The following is a 22,467-nucleotide window of genomic DNA, read 5'->3' as shown; positions in this document are numbered from 1 at the left end:
GAAGCTCGGAACAAAGGTGAAGTGGCAACCAAATATGAGATCTGACCTAAGCACCAAGAAGTCTGACGCCTTATGTGAGTTCCACCAAGAGCGTGGACAAAAAACAGAATATTGCCACGCTCTAAGATTATAGGTAGCGAACCTGCTGCATCAAGGACACCTCAAAGAGTTACTTAGCAACAAATGCAGGAACACCTTGGAAAGAATTCAAGAACTCCCAGGCCCACGAAAACTGTCTTCGCCCACTCGCACCATCATTATGATTATTGGTGGTAATGATGACGCCTCCATCAATGGCATTAAGTTCACCGCCACTCACAAACTCAAAAGATCAATCACTTATGAACGGTATGACGACCTCGAAGAAAGTATCACCTTTGATGAGTCAAATACTAACGGTTTGACTTTCCCTCACAATGATGCATTTGTTATTACTTTACGGATTCTTGATACTGATGTTAACAGAATTATGGTAGACGGCGAAACTGGAGCATGCATCATCTATCCTCGAGTCCTCTGTAAATATCATAATTCAAATCTGAGGTCTTTTACACATAAATCAATATTCGATTGACTTTTTCAACTTAAGCTTTCCATTGTGAGACTAAGTGTCTCAATTCATTCCGAAATTTCTCCGGATCCGAACTAACTAATCTGATAGGTCATAATACAGCTATAAAGCACAAATAGATCAGTAAATAGGGGAATGAGGTTGTAATACTCAAAACGGCCGGTCGGGTCGTTACACAAAGGTTAGTTTATGAGGGGTCAATCTAGCAAGCCCATATATCCAGCACTGCTGCCTCCTCGAGGTACTCCAGTGTGCCCCTATCTCATTGCCATTCCAAAAAGATACTCCACCAGCTATTCAGGGTTCCTCCAGTGGGCCTTCAGGCTATCAGGGTCATACATCAAGTCAGTTGTCCACCGTACTGAGAGGTTGTTTCAAGTGCAAGGATCTTGGTCATGTGAGGAGGTTCTACCCCAGGCTTCGGGGCAAGGCAGTATAGCAGGGTCAGTAGCCTATAATTTCAGCACCTATTACCACACTAGTCGTCCGTCCACCCAGAGGCAGAGGGCAGGTGGGTAGGGGTTGTCCTAGATATGGTGTCCAGTCAGGTGGCGCTCCAGCCAGGTTCTATGCCTTTGCAGACCAGATGTATTACTCTCAAATATCGTGATCACATGTATTATTTTTGTCTATGGTAGGGATGCTTCGGTACTATTTGATCCAGGGTCTACGTATTCATATGTTTCATCTTTGTTTGCTCATTTTCTGGATGTTCCTCGTGAGTCTTTGGGTACTCCTATATATGTGTCCACGCCAATGGGCGATTCTGTTATTGTGAATCGGATCTATCGATCATGTATTGTGACTTTCTATGGTTATGAGAGTAGAGAAAATCTTCTGTTGCTTGATATGACCGACTTTGTGGTCATCCTGGGCATGGATTGGTTGTCTCCATATCACGCCATCCTTGATTGCCATGCCAAGATTGTTGCCTTGACGATGCCAGAGTTTCCTAGATTTGAGTGGAATTTCGTCTATCTGTGCATCTAGTCGGATTATCTCTTTTTTGAAGGCTCGAACCATGGTCGAGAAAGGTTGTTTGGATTATCTATCTTATGTTCGGGACACTACTATAGAGACTCCGACGATTGATTCAGTGCCCGTGGTTTGGAAGTTCTCCAAAGTGTTTCCTTCTGATCTTCCAGGCATCCCACCAGATCGTGATATCAATATCTGTATTGATTTGGCTCCTGGTACCCAACCTATCTCCATTCCAGTGTACCACATGGCTCCAAAAGAGTTGAAAGAACAGCTTGAGGAGTTGCTAGCAAAGGGGTTCGTCAGACCGAGTATGTCTCCTTGGGGTGCACCGGTGTTATTCGTGAAAAGGAAAGATGGGACTATGCGGATGTGCATTGATTACAGCCAGTTGAGCAAAGTTATAATTAAGAACAAGTACTCATTGCCGTGCATTAATGATTTTTTTGACCAGTTGCAGGGTGCCAGGGTGTTCTCTAAGATCGACTTGAGATCGGGGCACCATCAGTTGAAGATTCGTAATTCAGATGTTCCGAAGACGGCTTTCCGGACTAGATATGGCCACTATGAGTTCCTAGTGATGTCCTTCGGTTTGACTAACACCCTGGCGGAATTTATGGGTTTGATGAACCGGGTGTTCAGGTCATATATTGACTCATTTGTCATTGTCTTCATTGATGACATTTTGATCTACTCGCATAGCATGGAGGAGCACGAGCAACATTTTAGAGTGGTGCTTCAGACCTTGCGGGAGCAGAAGTTATATGCTAATTTCTCCAAGTGTGAGTTTTGGTTAGATTCTGTGTTATTCTTGGGGCATGTTGTATTAGGAGAGGGTATTAAGGTAGATCCCAAGAAGATCGAGGTAGTTCAGAGTTGGCCTTGTCCCACTACAACAACCGAGATCAGGAGCTTCTTGGGGTTAGCGAGTTATTATCATTGGTTTGTGAAGGGCTTCTCATCTATTGCAGCACCTTTGACGAGGTTCACCCAGAAGGGTGCTCCGTTTTGATGGTTCGACGATTGCGAGGCACGCTTTCAAAAGATCAAGACTGCCTTGACTTCAGCCCTGGAGTTAGTGTTGCCTTCCGGTTCAGGGATGTATATTATGTATTGAAACACTTCACACGTTGGCTTGGGTTGTGTATTGATACAGGAGGGGTGAGTTATTGTATATGCTTCACGTTAGCTAAAGCCACACGAGAAGAATTATCCCATACATGATTTGGAGTTGGCCGCGATTGTTCATGCTCTCAAGATCTGGGGGCATTATCATTAGGGGGTGTCCTGTGAGGTTTACACCGATCATTGCAATATGTAGCATTTGTTCAAGCAGAGGGATCTCAATTTGAGGCAGAGCGAGTGGCTTGAGTTACTAAAAGATTATGATATTACCATCCTTTATCATCCGGTTAAGGCAAATGTGGTTGCGGATGCCTTGAACAGAAAGTTAGAGAGTATGGGTAGTTTGGCATTCATTTCAGCAGATGAGAGGCAATTAGAATTAGACATTCAGTCCTTGGCTAACAGACTTGTGAGGTTGGATGTCTCAGAGCCTAGCCGAGTTCTTGCAAGCGTTGTCGCTCAATCTTCATTATTCGAGCAAATTAAGGCTCGTCAGTATGACGATCCGCACTTATTGTTTCTCAGAGAGAATGTACTACATGGTGGTGCCAAGGAGGTTCCTATCGATAAGGATGGTATTCTGTGACTCCAGGATCGTCTATGTGTTCCTAATGTTGATGGATTGAGGGAAACGATTCTAGAAGAGGCACACAGTTCTAGGTATTCTATTCATCCAGGTGCTACGAAGATGTATCGTGATTGGAGGCAGCATTATTGGCGGCGGCGGATGAAGAAGGACAAGTTGCGTATTTAGCGAGGTGCCTAAATTGCCAACAGTTTAAGTGTGAGCATCATAGGCCAGGTGGCCTACTCCAACAGATAGTTATACCTGAGTGGAAAGGGGAGCGCATCATTATGGACTTCGTAGTTGGGTTGCCACGGACCTTGAGGAAGTTTAATGCAGTTTGGGTCATTGTCAACAGATTGACCAAGTCGGCACACTTCATTGCGGTTGTGACCACGCATTCTTCAGAGAGATTGGCCCAAATTTACATTCACGAGATTGTTTAGTTGCATAGTGTGCTTGTTTCAATCATATCAGATAGAGGGCCTCAGTTTACTTGGCATTTCTAGAGGGCAGTACAGAGTGAGTTGGGGACCCGATTAGAGCTCAGCACAGTTATTCATCCACATACCGACGGGCAGTCAGAGCGGATGATTCAAATCTTGGAGGATATGCTCAGAGCATATGTGATTGACTTTAGAGGGCAGTAATATCGATTCTTTCCTTTGTCCGAGTTTGCTTATAAAAACAGTTATCAGTCCAGTATTAATATGGCTCTATTTGAGGTTTTGTATGGTCGGCGATGTCGTTCGCCCATCGGATGGTTTGAGCCCGGTGAGGCTAGGCTATACGGTACTGATTTGGTGGAGAATGCCTTGGAGAAGGTAAAATTGATTCAGGAGCGACTCCGCACAGCACAGTCCATACATAAGAGTTACGTAGATGAGAAGGCGCGTGACTTATCATTTATGGTGGGCAAGAAGGTTCTCTTGAAATTCTCACCGATGAAGGGAATCATGAGGTTCGGGAAGAATGGCAAGTTGAACCCAAGGTTTATAGGTCCATTTGAGGTGTTGAGACGAGTTGGGGAGGTTGCCTATGAGCTTGCTTTTCCTCCCAGTCTATCGGGAATTCATCTGGTTTTCCATATGTCTATTCTCCAGAAGTATCATGTCGACAGATCGCATGTGTTAGACTACAGCACGGTTCAGCTAGATGAGAGTCTGGGTTATGAGGAGGAGCCAGTATCCATTGTTGATAGGCATGTTCGCCAGTTGAGATCCAAGAATATTTATGTGGTAAAGGTTTAGTGGAGGGGTCAACCAGTCATGGAGGAGACTTGGGAGACCGAGGAGAAAATTCGGAGTAGATATCCACACTTATTCGGCAGTCCAGGTATGATTCTAGACTCGTTCGAGGATGAACGTTTGTTTAAGAGGTGGAGAATGTAACGACACGATCGTTCATTTTTCTTTATAGATCCCCGTTCCCCTAAATAAGACTCCCCATATGTGCTTTTACTGTTTTATGACTTAGTTCCTTAAAATTGGATTAAAAGGGTTAAGTTTTACTTGGGTCAACATTTTTCATAAACGGCCTTGGAAGCGAGATTTGATGGTCCTAATAGCTTCCTATGATGATTTTGAACTTGGGCGTATGTTCGGATCGGGTTTCGAATAACCCGGGAGCGTTTCGACACTTTATTGGAAGTTGGCGCATTGAAGGTTTTCAAGTTCTTTAAATTTGGTTTGACGTAGGATATGATGTTATCGAGGTCCGATTGGGATTCCAAGCCTTAGAATAGTTTCATATGGTGATTTGTGACTTGCAAGCAAAATTTGGTATTGTCACGCCCCAAACTAGGGGAGCGCGACCGGCGCTCAACCGAGAGAACCCGGCCGAGCAAGCTTGTTAGATTTTCTTCTACCCAAACTCGTCCATGAATAAAGAAGAGATGTACTCCTTTAATCAAACACTGAAAATATTTTATTAACAACATCCATTTCATTCCCATTAGCAGCTTCATTTATAAATTCCAAAATATCACGAGTTAATAGAATTAATGAAAAATGTTATTTCCAAATACCAACATTTATAATCCAATTCCCAACATCAACCACAACCCACAATCTGTCTACGGAGCCTCTAAGTACAATAGAAGAGTAATATAAAAATGTCAGTAACAAGGCCCAGGCTATACCTCAAAACACAGTACATGAGAAACAAAAGATACATGACCCCGAAATAAAGTGAGGCTCACCAAATCAGTTGAAAAGAGTGTACTTGCTATCACTGATCAATGTCGCCTGCTGTAGAACCACCTGCATCCATTAAAGATGCAGCGCCCCCGGCAAAAGGGACGTTAGTATTATCGAATAGCACTAGTATGTATAGCTAAAAATTCTCTTTCAAAATAGAATGCCCATATAAGAAAAGACAATACATAGAAACAGTAAGTCACAATCAATAATATCCAAATGTTCAGTTAAAACATAATAATTTTCAAAATACGAACTTCATATATAATTTTGGTTGGGAGATCATTAGCACCGATATACCACCATCTTTGTTAGCACGGAGTCCGATCATGCCCGATCGGCTAGTCCATCTTCCCACGGACAATGTGGTTTGACAGGTGATGCGAAAGAAAGTTGTTAACAAGAGTAGTACCACCATGTGCGCAACATGGCGTCTGATCTCCACCCGATCAGCTAGGCCACCTTCCCACATATGCCGTGTGGGTTGACTTTTCCAATCCACAAAGGTTCCGGTTTCATCCCAATTAAGGGGAATAAAATCAAAATTTCCCAAAGGTTCCAATTTCATCTCAAATAAAGGAAATAATCGCAATACACCCCTACACCTGCACGTGTAGTTTCAGGTGTGGGCCTTATGACGCACCCTTCCTCGGTTTTGCTAATGATGCTCCCAAAAACATTTTTTTTTATTTGATTTGCAAACAGAAATATCATAATTACAATTGTACACACCTCTACATCTTTCACATTGTATAAATTCTCATTAGTATTTCCAGTCATTCATAACGACAATATTTCCTTGGCTCATTAGGCCATTCACAAAATTCTTTATTCCTGACACGATGGCCATATTTCATATTTCACACTTTTGCCTCTTTCAATTTCGAAGATCACTATCAAATATGAACATATAGAATATTTAAGAAATCATATACTTCAAATCCATTTGAAATGGGAACATCAAACACGAATGCTTTCTTCCCAAAGAATGAGGCATACCAACCAACAATGTAAACATACATGAAAAATCATAAACAATCAATACACCATTTATTCTTGCAATACTCTTCCCCAGAAATGACAATGTACAATTTCAACACATGAGTATATAGAACTCGAATCACACTGGATATATTTATAAAGTAAAGCATTAGTTAAAGGAGCCACTAATGGGCATGAATTGAGTATAAAAGTTCTTAGGCAAATTTTATTTTTCCAAATCACTTTCAAAACGGTGGAGACGAGGCTCATTTCATATTCTTTATCGCATCTTCTAAAATCATATGCACTACTAGCCACAACATAACTTAAATTCTTGGCACGTTAGCCATACTCTAATTCTTCAATCCGCTTATTTCATTTTCAAGCATCTTTAAAGATTATCAACAACAAGACACTTCCAATCAAGTCTTTACGTACACATATGAGCAATTATGAGTCTTAAGCATATCGAGTTTTTCTCACCCAAATCGTATACTAGTTCTCATTTAAAACACGACTCAAAGCCACAACATTTTAATACGCAAACCATACTTTGAACATCTATCTTTCGACATAAGGCTCATTCGGAATAAACAAGTTTATAAGGATTAACCCAGAATATAGAAGTTAGGAATCTTGAGCCAATCATATTTGATCTTATGGAAACATTATGGATATCTATTCCAAGAGAAAAAATTTAGCAACATACCTCAATTGAGCTTTCCTGAAATTACTACAACGTTCCGGAAATTCTAGCAATCCCAATCTATTTTGAGACATAACAAAATTGAACCATTATTTGGAAGATATTCATGGTCTTAGCTCATTTGAGCATTTTTATCAAATACTAGGTGTGCAAATTTAACCACAAGGTTCTTCTACAAGATTTCCTTCACTCCACAACCCAATCCTTAGTTTTTTAAACTCAACAATCTTTCCACAAATCTTATTGATACATGCATGTATAAATAATACACTCATACCCAAGAATCATACTCCTAACCAACCTTCTTCTTCCCAAATTCGAAATTGAAAACTAGGGTATGGAACCTTACCTCTTAGATGAAGAACTTGTGAGATTTCCTTGTTAATCTTCCAAGATCTGAGCAAGACTTGATGAATAATTAACCTAGGGTTTCCTCTCTCTCTCTCTCTAAAGCACTCTCCATTCTCTCTAAAACATCAGAATGTTTGCTCAAAAATGACCCTTTACGTGTATTTAACGAAGTTGGGTCGGGTTGTAAAAACCCAAAAATGAAGCTCCGAAATAGATTCTGCGATTGTATAATCAATATGCGGACCGCATATCGGTCGCATAATTGCTGCCCAAAACGACCAAAAATTTGTCTGTGTCTGCGATCACTATGTGGTCTGCATAACTGTTATGCGGTCGCATAATGCACCGCAAAACAGTTATGCAGTCGCATAGTCGACCACATAATTGCTCCCAGACTAACCCTCTCCTGCCTCACTTCTGCTGTCATTATGTGGCCCGCAGAGTGGTTCTGCGGTCGCATAATGGATCGTAGAAACACTTTTTTCGCCAATAATTTTCCTTTACTTTTCAGTGCATTGTTCAACCCAAAAAGTCCGAGTCGCGGTGAGAAAGCTCACCGCGAAGAATTTCTAAAATCCTTAAACACGTATACCTACTCTGGCACCACGAAACCTTAAATGCATTTGCGAAATTTTACGGAGTTGTACACTTAAGTACTTCGAAATTTTCCGGGGTGTTACATTCTCCCCCGCTTAGGATCATTCGTCCTCGAATGAGGGTAAAAATCCGTTATTAGCATCAAATGTGGCCCAACTCACTAGTAGTTTCAAAATTTGGCTAACTCCCTAAATTTCCAAAATTTTTGTTAGAGTCTCCCCTGTAACTGGGCCTATCCACTTGTCAGAGTAACACCAAAACAACTCCTAACAACACATCCACAACTCAACAAAGCATCTCTATGTATATCAACATCACTAATCTCAACATTACATGCATTACATTATCTCAAGCAGCATCTGGACAAGAATCGCACATATATAAATCGTAACATAAAGAGAGTGCCTTTCGATCCACAATCATTTAACTATACACTCAAGTGAGAATATTTTATTTCCTTAACACTTTTGGCCCTCAATATGGCCTCCTCGACTTACAGGCTTCGCCATAACACATTAACGTAGACAATCTAAACTCCTACACATTTCTAACAAGTATAGCAAATAGTTGCTCCTCACAATCCCAATATCCATTAACTTCACCTTATTAGAAGTGGACACATGAAACTCCGGGTACACGAAGAAAAGTAATAGGAAAATATCATACTCATAGTTTGGCCTATTTCCTTCAAGATTTCATAAGGCCTAATGTGACTTCACATACTTTACCGTTATTAACAATTCACATAGCATCCTTATGGATAAAATATTAATAATAACACATCCACTTTCTTCAACTCTAAATCTCCACGCCGAACACCCAAACTTAACCTTTGGCAACCTCCAACACTTTTCTTTAAGATGTGTTAGCTTGAACATTACCATAAAATTTCACATCCAATATATTTTCTCACGGGATGATGCTTCTTCTTTGACATGTTTGAACCTTCAACCCCCATAAGTTACTATAAAGATGCACAACGAGATTTGAGATTGGCTAAAATTATTCAAGAATCCATCAATGTGTTGAGCACGGCATTTCAAGAGGTTATATCCTAAGAGACATGAAGGTTACTACCAATAGTGCTGACATTGTTAATCATTGTGATGACATCATTGATTTGACATATGAGGCATAGAGCTGCCTAGTAGGCATTGATAATGTAGGGACTATGTTCATGATTCTGAGATGTAATAGAAGTGAGTCGTTTTAGACATGTGACATATGGGAGGCATAATCAGAAGGATAAAGACATTAGCGTCAGTTATTCTTGGGAAGCGATGAGTCATGAAGAGGACATCAATAATTGTTTCATTCCATACATGCCTTGTTTGGCAATAGTAGGCCTCAAAGAGAGATAGCACTTATGTGACACTAGCCGCCTCCTGAAGTGTAGGGAAAATCAGTTTAACTCGAAATGAGGATATTCTAGCACCCTGAATGTGATATGGGTTTCAAGATACACAAAGTTGCATTATGATCTTAACTGTATTTGACACAAGAAATTTATGCCACAAACCCATGAGGATGAAAAAGAAGTTGAACACTTGTGATATTATTATCATTCTGACAACTTTACCCTTCGCAATAGTTGATCCTATATGAGAGGACTAGAGATACAACAAACTTGTCTTTCAAATTAATATGCTCATCATAAGGTTGTTTAACTTTCAACTACACACTAGTGAAATCATGTAGATAGGACATCTTAATATTTGGATGAAATCATGTATTAGTTAGAGAGAATGTACACTTTGTTGTGAGCTAGACATGTTTTTGCCATAACAACCCTCAAGCTGCAATACTAGGCCACTTCATGTACAACTACAATGCTAGGTACAAAGTGAGTTACTTACTGATGCATGATCTAGGTGGACATGAAAGTCACACTAAGATGGGTAAACAACAAGATCTCCCTGTGACAAATTTGTGATAAATCTCAAATTTCTCAGAAACTGTATGCGGACAAGTAGCCCCATTTCAATTGACATATACGTACATGATAGGTGTTGAGATATGCTCTCATGTTACTAGACAGTGAAAATGGTTCATGATACTATTCATAAAGGGGTAAAATGATTGTTCTAATCATAGGAGCTACGTACACCGGAGAGAGAAAGAGTGGCTTAAGAAGGATCTCAACACTAGGCTACCTTACATTGGATATGATACCACTTAGGTAATTATTACGATGATGCACACATAGGCACAGATGCGCAGATGTTATTCATTCGAATCAAAAGATTCCGTAAGAAATTCATCAGATATAGTCCCTTATTAGGAAGTTAGGAAAGCAAGTGGGAAGTATTAATCCTAGAGTTATAACTCAATTTAAGGACATAGTTATAGATCTCAATTCCTCAAGAGGTTGTAAACAAGAGAATTTGTGATAGAGTGGCTTCACGAATAATGCGTCTCATTCAAAGAGTAGATGCAGAGAACGGCTCATAAAGTTGTTCCGGTTCTATCCCAACTTCCATAGTAACATAAGGAGTGACATATGACAAAGTGGAACCGGGATCAATAATAGCATACACATCATGAGATTGGACAGTCAATATACCTGTAACCACATCTGGAGAAGCCTCAAACTTTTGACGCCTCCTCATAGCATAAAACCTGATAGGCCCTCCCGAGCTCTGAATACCACCCCTAGCTGCTCCACGCCATGCGGGCGGTATAGTGCCTCTAGCTGAGGGAGGCGCTGTGGATGTAGTAGCTACAGAACTGGCTGGCTTGGCCATACCCATGCCCAAGCTCTGGCGAGACAAATAACAATCTCTTTGAAAGTGATCCATCATACCACACTTGTAGCATACTTTGGTACCATAGTGACATACTCCCGGATGACATCTCCCACACTTCACACAACGGGGATGAGGTATGCTAAACTGATTCATCTCACTGATCTGATATTTACCCTTTCTGCATACGTCATAAGCATTCCCCTTATCCTTCCTCCAAACTTCCAATGCGGGAGTAATAATTCCAGCATCGGGTTTCTGTGCAGGCCTTTGGTATTGCCCAAAGCCATCACCCCTAACGCGCTGCTAAGCATACTCACAACACGACAACAAATGTTCCTTCCCGCATGACGGACACAACTGGATGGGTGTACCCAACCATGGGCATTTGTTCTTCTTGTGCCCCCTCTTTCCATAACCATAACATATTTCAAGAGTCATCCAACATCTCCCCAAGTGACGCTTCTTGCAAACCAAACAATTCAGCTCATTAGTACCAACAACCCTTTTTCGCTTCTCCGATTCCCTCACCACGCGATTCGGTGGTGCGGTGATATTGGTAGGAACAAGGACACTTCCCTTAGCAATAAGTTCTTCCAACCCCTCCACCGCTCAACGCATTCTCCCAACGAACTCTTGTGTAATCTCCCCAGATTCAATGGCGCGGCCATTCCCTCCTCACTGTTTCGAACTAGTGGATTACTCATCTGGAAAACAAAATAAGACATAACGAGGAAATTAGCTTCCTATCTTGAGCTCTATCGCACGATCTGGAGTATCAAAGAAGTGTGAAATTCCTAAATGTCCAAGTAGCCTCCTCATTATAGATGTGGTCGACAACACGCCGATAAGAAGGACTCTACTAGAAATAGCTCTGAGACATCCTAGGACACTTTAAAACCTTAGGCTCTGATACCAAATTTGTCACGCCCCAAACTCGGGGAGCGCGCCCGGCACTCAATCGAGAGAACCCGGCCGAGAAAGCCTGTTAGATTTTCTTCTACCCAAACTCATCCATGAATAAAGAGAAGATGTACTCCTTTAATCAAACACTAAAAAAATTTTATTAACAACTTCCATTTCATTCCCATTAGCAGCTTCATTTATAAATTCCAAAATATTACGAGTTTATAAAATTAATGAAAAACATGATTTTCAAATACCAACATTTCTAATTCAATTTCCAATATCAACCACAACCCACAGTCTGTCTATAGAGCCTCTAAGTACAATAGAAGAGTAATATGGAAATGTCGGCAACAAGGTCCCGACTATACCTCAAAATACAGTACATGAGAAACAAAAGATACATGACCCTGAAATGAAGTGGAGCTTACCAAATCAGTTGAAAAGAGTGTACTTGCTATCACTGATCAATGTCGCCTGCTGTAGAACCACCTGCATCCATTAAAGATGCAGCGCCCCCGGCAAAAGGGACGTTAGTACTATCGAATAGCACTAGTATGTATAGCTAAAAATTCTCTTTCAAAATAGAATGCCCATATAAGAAAAGACAACACATAGAAACAGTAAGTCACAATCAATAATATCAAAATGTTCAGTTAAAACATAATAATTTTCAAACTACGAACTTCATATATAATTTTGGTTGGGAGATCATTAGCACCGATATACCACCATCTTTGTTAGCATGGAGTCCAATCACGCCCGATCGGCTAGGTCATCTTCCCAAGGACAATGTGGTTTGACAGGTGATGCGAAAGAAAGTTGTTACCAAGAGTAGTACCACTATGTGCGCAACATGGCGTCTGATCTCCACCCGATCAGCTAGGCCGCCTTCCCACATATGCTGTGTGGGTTGACTTTTCCAATCCACAAAGGTTCCAGTTTCATCCCAATTAATAGGAATAATATCACAATTATCCAAAGGTTCTAATTTAATCCCAAATAAGGAAAATAATCAATATACGCCCCTACACCGGCATGTGTAGTTTCAGGTGTGGGCCTTATGACGCACCTTTCCTCGATTTTGCTAATGATGCTCCTAAAAATATTTTTTTGATTTGATTTGAAAATAGAAATATCATAAATACAATTGTACTCACCTTAACATCTTTCACATTGTATAAATTCTCATTAGTATTTTCAGTCGATCACAACGACAATATTTCCTTGGCTCATTAGGCCATTTACAAAATTCTTTATTCGTGGCACAATTGCCGTATTTCATATTCCACACTTTCACCTCTTTCAATTTCGAAGATCACTATCAAATATGAACATATAGAATATTTCAGAAATCATATACTTCAAATCCATTTGAAATGGGAACATCAAACACGAATGCTTTCTTCCCAAAGAATGAGACATACCAACCAATAATGTAAACACACATGAAAAATCATAAATAATCAATACACCATTTATTCTTGCAATACTCTTCCCCAGAAATGACAATGTACAATTTCAACACATGAGTATATAGAACTCGAATCACACTGAATATATTTATAAAGTAAAGCATTAGTTAAAGGAGCCACTAATGTGCTTGAATTGAGTATAAAAGTTCTTAGGCAAATTCTATATTTCCAAAGCACTTTTAAAACGGTGGAGTCGAGGCTCATTTCATATTGTTTATCGCATCCTCTAAAATCATAAGCACTACTAGCCACAACATAACTTAAATTCTTGGCACGTTGGCCATACTCTAATTATTCAATCCGCTTATTTCAATTTCAAGCATCTTTAAAGATTATCAACAACAAGACACTTCCAATCAAGTCTTTAGGTACCCATATGAGCAATTATGAGTGTTAAGCATATCGAGTTTTTCTCACCCAATTGGTATACTAGTTCTCATTTAAAACACGACTCAAAGCCACAACATTTTAATACGCAAACCATACTTTGAACATCTATCTTTCGACATAAGGCTCATTCGGAATAAACAAGTGTATAGGGAGTAACCCGGAATAAAGAAGTTAGGAATCTTGAGCCAATCATACTTGATCTTACGGAAACATTATGGATATCTATTCCAAGAGAAAAAGTTTAACCAACATACCTCAATTGAGCTTTCCTTAAATTACTACAACGTTCTGGAAATTCTAGCAATCCCAATCTATTTTGAGACATAACAAAATTGAACCATTATTAGGAAGATATTCATGGTCTCAGTTCATTTGAGCATTTTATCAAACACTAGGTGTGCAAATTTAACCACAAAGTTCTTCTACAAGATTTCCTTCACTCCACAACCCAATCCTTACTTATTTAAACTCAACAATCTTTCCACAAATCTTATTGATACATGCATGTATAAATAATACTCTCGTACCCAAGAATCATACTCCTAATCAACCATCTTCTTCCCAAATTCAAAATTAAAAACTAGGGTATAGAACCTTACCTCTTAGATGAAGAACTTGTGAGATTTCCCTATTAATCTTCCAAGATTTGAGCAAGGTTTGATGAATAATTAGCCTAGGGTTTCCTCTCTCTCTAAAGCACTCTCCCTTCTCTCTAAAACATCAGAATTTTTGCTCAAAAATGACCCTTTGCGTGTATTTAACAAAGTTAGGTCGGGTTGCAAAAACCCAAAAATGAAGCTCTGAAATAGGTTCTGCGATCGCATAATCAATATGCGGACTGCATATCGATCGCATAATTGCTGCCCAAAACGACCAAAAATTTGTTTGTGTCTGCGATCACTATGCGGTCCGTATAACTATTATGCGGTCGCATAATGCACCGCAGAACAGTTATGCGGTCGCATAGTCGACCTCATAATTGCTCCCAGACTAACCCTCTCCTGCCTCACTTCTGCGGCCATTATGCGGCCCGCAGAGTGGTTCTGCGGTCGCATAATGGACCGCAGAAATGCGTTTTTCCGCCAAAAAATTTCCTTTACTTTCCAGTTCATTGTTCAACCCAAAAAGTCCGAGCCGAGGTGAGCAAGCTCGCCGTGAAGAATTTCTAAAATCCTCAAACACGTATACCTACTCCGACACCACGAAAGCTTAAATTCATTTGCGAAATTGTACGGGGTTGTACACTTAAATACTTTGAAATTTTTCAGCGTGTTACAGGTATCATTCTGAGTTGTTTAAGTATGATTCAGCATGTTCGGAGCAAGTTGAAAGAACTTGAAGTTCATAAATTGATTCGATTTGGTTTTGGAGTGTGGTTCTTTATTTTGATATTATTGTACGCGTTCCGATGGCTCGAGCGAGTCCGGTTTATGTTTACAAACTTGTTGGTATATTTGGTTGAGGTCCCATGTCCCCCGTGTAGGATTCGGAGGGTCGACGGAGCTTGATAGCTCTTTGGAGAAGAGCTGAAGGTGGCTGGCATCTGGTGCGTTCGCACCTGCGGTGGGAATGGCCGCAAGAACTGCACCGCAGGTGCGGTGTATCATTTGCAAAATCGAAATGCAGGGGAGTCAGCGAGTTCCGCAGAAGCAAAACCGCAGAAGCGAAAGATTTCCGCAGAAGCGAACTCACTTTTGCGAAGAAGGGGTCCACATATGCGGAGAGAGGCAGCCTGGCCATGGTCGCAGGTGCGCGAGGCGAGCCGTAGAAGCGGGCGCGTAGATGCAAGACTTGACCGCAGGTGCGGTTGGTCATGGATCGTGTGTGTTCCGAAGATGCAGACAATCGATCAAAGGAACAGTCCCACAGAAGCGGAGATTCTTCCGCAGGTGCGAGAACCGCTGGGAGGCAGTGAAGTGCATTTATATTGGGACTTAGGCTATTTTAGCTTATTTTTTTCATCTCTTGGGCGATTTTGGATCTCTTTGAAGAGGGGTTTTCACCTAGCAGTTTGAGATAAGTAATTTCTAAATAGGATGATGATAATTTATGCATTTTGGGTAGATTCTTAGCACATAAAGTGTAGAAATTGTGGTTCTAGTTGTAAAACCTAGAAAAACCTAGGGTTTGATAAAAATGAAAATTTACCACGAAAATGATTATGGAATTAGGTAAAAATTATATATATGAGTTCGTGAGTTATGGGTAATATTTATCTTTGAATATGTCCGGAATCCGTGCACTTGGGCCCGAGGAGAATTTTAGGAATCTTTCAGTTTGGGTTGGGTAATAACTCTAATAGCTAAATTATTAACATTTGAGTGTATATTAATTAATTTATATAATATTTGGCTAGCTTCGGATTGTTCGGCACCAAGTTGAGGCCTTAGAGTGTATTCGTGGGCTGGAAAGTGAGCTTTGAGATGAGGTAAGTCTCTTGCCTAACCTTGTAAGAGGAATTTTACCTCATAGGTGTTTTAAATTACTATTTGCTTCTAATTGTGAGGGATACACATGCATGAGGTGATGAGAGTCTGTGCGTACATACTAATTATGCTTAAGTCCGGCTAGTTTTAGGACCCCAAATCATGAAATACTTGTATTGTTTGCATTCTACTTGTTAATTTAAGTGCCTAAATTATATTGAAACTTGATAAAGGATTCATAAAGACCGAATTTTACTTACTTTGAGTTTTGGCGGTTTACTTGACCGTTAATGTAAATTGTGCTTCCGTGTGTATTAGTCTTGTAATAGCTTTTAAATCGGATGTTCATAGAATATTCTCTCTTCTTGTGGAGCAGGCCGAATGCTTCGGCAGTAGAATAGATGCATCTGTGATTTGTGCCGCTCGACTCTCGGCAGTGTACACATTATTTTGGATCTGGTCGTACGACCTCGACATAAATCGTTCGTGTTAATGCTTGGAGCCCGAATACACTTGATATTATTTTTATGAATTAAGGGGTTATAACTTATTTATTGGCCCGAATTTTATCTGGAGTTAGTATGTGTTAGTTGAAGATTTTTGGGATTTATTATCAGTTAGAATCATTTATTCACTGCTTGCTAATGTGTTATTTTTATTGTTCTTGTATCTAATGCCTATTTAAAATTCTTATATTTTATTGTTGGCCCGTAGTATGTGTCGATGTCGGTCCCTCGTCACTAGTTATTCGAAGTTAGACTGGATACTTACTGGGTACATATGTACTCACGCTATACTTCTGCACTAATAGTCAGTCAGGCGTACACCCCCGTTACCCCGAGGCTTAGTGGTGAGCTGCTTTCTGAATCCGTTCTGCAGCACCCGGAGTCTCTCTTTTGTATTTACTTTATGTCTACTCTATTTCAGACAGTAGCTTAGTGTTTTGTATATTCTACTAGTCGCTCATACACTTTTGACACCAGGACTTGGAAACATGCTAGTAGACATTTGATGATTTTTTGGGGTATTTATATCATTGTACTTGCTCCTTTATGAGCTTACGCTTACTTTATTAAATTTCTCACTTCTCATTTGCTCAATAAACACAAATCAACTACTTTGAAATTATTAAAAATAATAAATACATGGCTAGTTCACGCGTTGGCTTGCGTAGCGGCAATGTTGGGCGTCATCACGTCCTTTAGGAGAAATTAAGTCGTGACACTAAATTATCCTTGTCATATTCTTTTTGGGAATTGAGGAGTATTTTTCTTTAATATTAAGTGTATAATTAAAAATAATTAACAAATTTATTCTTGAATTATTAAAGTGATAGTAATTATTTTGGGATAAATTGTTTGAGCTAAAGTAACGGTTGATTTGAGATGTATTAAGTATTTATTATATCCGAGAATGGGCCAAATCATCATATATATATATATATATATATATATATATATATATATGTTAGATCGCCATCTTTTTCAGTTAGGTTAAAATACTAGTCAAGTTGTTCAGTGCTGTCGACCAAAAGAAATGGAGTACATAAGATAGAACGTTCAAAGTTTTCTCTTTTAGAAAGTTCAAGAAAGCTATAACAGAAAGATAGTACATAATTTGAGCTTTAAGGACTAGGTAGGCTTCAAATAATTCTGTTAGAAGTGTCACTTTAGAATCACTTAATAGAAGTTAGAGTAACACTTTTGGTGAAACCCATAGCTAATACGTTAAGGGGTCGTTTGGTTGACGTATTTAACCAATCAAGAGTCTGTTTGGCCAAGTTTATGGGAAGTTAAAAGTACTTTTTTCTCCAAAAAAGTACATTTAAAAAAAAATTAAGTTATTTGACCAAGACGGAAAAGTACGTTTAGCCAGCAACAGAAGCAGTTTTTCTGCTTTTGGGAAGAAACGAAAAATTGTAGCTTCTTCCAAGAAGTAGAAGCAGAATCGAGAATCGAGAAGCAAAAGGGAATTTATTGTCCAAATCAGTAGATGGAACTCTATTGAGTATGTATGCTGCTGACTCTACACATAGACCCCATAATCGAGTAAGGCCTTTGGTGAGGAGGTCAGCTTGCTCTTCGGAATAAATGGTGGAAACCAACTCTTGTTGAACCTTCTCACTTTATACGTATAAAGTGACAATCAATATCAATATATTTGGTACGCTCGTGAAACACAGGGTTAGCAGCTATCTAAATAGCATATTTGCTATCGGAGTGTAGAGGGACCGGTAAAGCTACCTGAACACTAAGATCTCTGTAAAGACTAATTAACCAGACAATTTCAGCCACAGTTGCAACAAGACTCATGTACTGAACTTCAGTGGAGTTTGAAAGATAGTTGGTTGTTTCTTAGACTTTTAAGAGACCAGAGAATCCCTAAACTTGACAAAATGCCCGGTGATTAACCTCCGCGTATTAGGGCAAGCAGCCCAATCAGCATCACAATAGGCAATAAACTGATATGAACTCTTGGCAGACGTGAAATCACCAACCCTGGAGCTTGCTTAAGGTATTTTACTATTCTGATGGCAGCCTCTAAATGAGATTATGTAGGTGAATGCATAAATTGGCTTAAGCTCTGTACTGCAAAGGCAACATTAGGTCGGGTAACAGTCAGGTATAGCAATCTGCCAATAAGTTATTGATATGCACCAAGATCTCGCAACAACTAATCACATGTCCTCCCTATGTGTTGATCATAATCCAGTGAAGTGAGCTTGACATTATGTTCTAGTGGTGTTTCTTGAGGCTTAGAGCCAGCTAAGCCCATATCATAAATGAGCTCCAGGGTATATTTTCTTTGATGCATCATAATCCCATCCTTTTTTCCTGGCAAAATTAATACCAAGGAAATATTTGAGCTCACCAAGGTCTTTAATATGAAAGTTCCTTTGCAAACTATCTCTGGTATCTTGAATGAGTTGTGCATCATTTCCAGTAATCAAGAGGTCATCTACATAGATGAGGACCACCACAATCTTTCCAGCTGATTGCATAGTGAACAAAGAGTAATCTAAATGGCTTTGTACAAAACCTGCTGCCAATAGGGCTAAAGTAAGCTTAATATTCCACTGCCTGGATGCTTGCTTCAATCTATAGAGATATTTGATTAATCTGCAAACTTGATTCTTTCCTTTGTCAGTATTGAAACATTGAGGCAAATCCATGTATACTTCCTTATTGAGGTCTCCATAAAGGAACGCATTATTGATATCCATCTGGCGAATGTCTCAATTTTTTGTAGCAACTAAGGAAAACGACCACCCTAACTGTCACCATTTTCACCACAGGAGAAAAAGTCTCTTGATAGTCAAGACCCTCTCTCTGGTTGTTACCCTTGGCCACCAACCGTGCCTTAAATCTTTCTACTTTTTCGTTAGCTTTGTATTTAATTTTATACGCCCATTTGCACCCAATAGCTTTCTTCTTAGCAAGCAATGAAATCACATGCCATGTCTGATTTTTTTCTTTCCTCCTTCATAGCAGTTTTCCATCTGCTATCCTTCACAACCTCAAAGTAAATTCTGGGCTCCACTTCCCTGGAGAACTTGGTAATATGACAGTGGTATTTAGGAGACAAGTTATCATACCTTAATACATCTAAAAGGGATAAGTGCAGCAACTTGCCTTCTTGGATTTGTCAGGCCTCACATAGTCTGCAAGCCAAATGGGAGGCTTGCTAGTCCTAGTGGACTATCTAGTCAATGTATTAGTATGTACAAAATCCCCAGCTGGAGCAATTGTTGGAGAATAAGGAACAGGAGCAATAGGGACACGTAAAGCAGTTGAGTTTGGCTCCTCATCCATTGGACTATGCAAGGGATCAGCAGTAGTAGCAACCTGAACAGCAGAATGATCAAAAGAGAAACTGTACATGAGCAATCGTTGGAACTGAATGCTGGACCTGGATGAAAGGATTTGAAAAGATATCTTTGCACTCCTTGAATGGAAAAATTGCCTTGTGAAATACTACATCTTTGCTAATGAAAATCTTCTTGTTATCCAAGTCATAGAGTTTATACCTCTTCTCAGTAAGGCTGTGCATAATTTGGTAAATACCGAATTACCGTACTGAAATCAAAAATTTTGGTATTTGGTATTCGGTATGGTATTTGGTTTAAGTTTTTAAAAAAATGGATATTAGGTATGGTATTTGGTATTTTATAATAAAATATCGAAATACCGATACCGTACCGAAATATATATTATATTATACAATACACATATTATTAATTATAATATAAACATAAAAAATCTAAAATTTTACTTTCTTTTATTCTCTAAATTCATTAATTAACTCTAAGTAGAAAGACATTTCTAACGATCAAATTTATTCCTTTACGTATAGTTTTCTTTCTCTGAGTTGATATTTGCTGGTTTTAGACAAAACTTTTGTCAACAAATGTTTTAAGTTTTGTACTTTTGAGTATCTTAATTACGAATATTACAGTCTGTGACTTTATGCACTAGTTAGTATTCAAACCGAATAAACCGAAGTTACCAAACCGAATAAACCGAACGGAGAAAAACTGAACCATATCTAATTTAATTAGGTACGGTATTAGTATAACATTTTAAGAAACCGAATACCGAAAATACCGAACCGAAATGTCTAAATATCGTACCTTACCGACCGACGAATACCCCTACTTAGAGGTACCATACCCCAACAAGACTGACTTAAGAACTTTTGTACCAAACTTGTCCTGTGTAGGTAGAGTAGATGCGAAGCACAAACATCCAATAACCCTCAGATGATCCAATATAGGAGGCCTACCATACAAAACTTCTAAAGTGGATTTATTGTCCATAACAGTAGAAGGAACTTTATTGAGTAGCAGAAACAGAAAATTAATTTATTCAAGATAAAACTATCCTCACCGTAAATTTATATTTTTCAAATTATCCCTTACTAATTTAGGCTTTTTTTTCTTTTTTGTTTCTAGTTTCTACCATTCTTTTAAAATAAGAGAAATCATATATATATATATATATATATATATATATATATATATATATATATATATATATATATATATATATATATATATATTAACTTTTCAAATTCTTTTTCGACTTTTCTTGTTTTTGATTTTTTTTTTCTTTGGGTGATGTCTTGTAACTTTTCAAATTATCTTTTTCTTTTTTCACGCTAAAGTAAACTATCTACATCCTTCTTTAGATTATTAATTCTCTTCCTACAAAAATAATTTATAATTTCTTATGTTATAGCCTATTAATTCCCGAATCTTTAAAATAATTATCAAATCTAATTTGTGAAAATTACCTACAAATAGGTAATAAATTTATAATTGCATCACATATATATATATATATATATATATATATATATATATATATATATATATATATATATATATATATATATATATATATATATATATATATATATATAATTTAAAAAAAGAACAAAAGGCCTCCACATTAAGCCAAGTGACAGTCTCACAATAGGTCACTTGAAAATTTAGGAGAAAATTAATTAGGTTAGGTAATAATTAATTTCTTTTTAAATTTAAATTTTAAAAATTTAAATCATGAATTATGTGATGTTAATAATTAGTTACTTTTTTGAATTTGAATTTGAATTTAAATATACTTAACTATTTTTTTAATGAAAATAATATTTTTTATATATTTAAAATTATTTCTATTTTATGCTCAATGTCATCTTTCAATTCTCACATTCAGAATCATCTTGTTATAACTACCATGGCTATACGTAATTTCATCCAACGATATTCTTCTACCGATAAGGAATTCAACTATTATGCTAATGAAGACATTACTGCAAAGATTGAGGAAGGAGATGGGTCTTCTAATATTCCTTTAGAAATATAAGGCAAGCCTTCTACGAATATGTAGGCATTGTGTGATAATATGAGATGAAATTGTTGAGAAATATTATCATGTGTGAGTGACTTTGCTTATTATTTCACGATGGATTATCAATATATAGTAATTCTTGGAATAGACTTCTAATTCATACTGAATGATTACAATAAGTAATTATAATAGATAATATTATGTGCTTTGGTATAACTATATATGTTATATTAATTTAAATTTTTAATATATATGTTTACTTTATGTTTTATATTTTAATTAAATAAAAAATAATAAAGGTCTTTTGCGATAAATATTTAAGTTTATTTTTCTCTTTAAAATAATTATAAGACCTTGGTACTATCCTTTTTGGTAATTTGACACTCAAAAATACTTTTTAGAAAGATTGGCCAAATACAATTTGTTTATCAAATGTTACAAAAAGTAATTCTTAATGCGAGGATTAACCTATTTAAAAATAAAAAATTCCTTTAAAGTAAGTAATTTATGTGTAACAATTCCTTTATTATTGATTACCACGTATACAAATCCTGCATTACAATTACTAGTATGTGAGTCAAAGGCACAATAGTTTTACGAAGAGG

The 22,467-nt window shown here is 38.1% G+C and overlaps 1 protein-coding gene across 1 annotated transcript; it reads left to right on the top strand.

Moving 5' to 3' along the window:
- Positions 1 to 1,592: 1,592 nt before the first annotated feature.
- LOC138908100 (uncharacterized) lies at positions 1,593 to 4,489 on the top strand. Its single transcript, XM_070198740.1, has 4 exons — positions 1,593 to 2,018; positions 2,967 to 3,249; positions 3,384 to 3,625; positions 4,079 to 4,489. Exons 1-4 carry the CDS (start codon positions 1,593 to 1,595, stop codon positions 4,487 to 4,489), a joined length of 1,362 nt encoding a protein of 453 aa, XP_070054841.1.
- The last annotated feature ends 17,978 nt before the right edge of the window (positions 4,490 to 22,467 follow it).

This window comes from Nicotiana tomentosiformis, chromosome 3 (genome assembly GCF_000390325.3).
Source record: "Nicotiana tomentosiformis chromosome 3, ASM39032v3, whole genome shotgun sequence".
Lineage (NCBI taxonomy): Eukaryota > Viridiplantae > Streptophyta > Magnoliopsida > Solanales > Solanaceae > Nicotiana > Nicotiana tomentosiformis.
The sequence above is the reverse complement of the archived record's forward strand: the minus strand, read 5'-3'. Positions and strand labels throughout refer to the sequence as shown.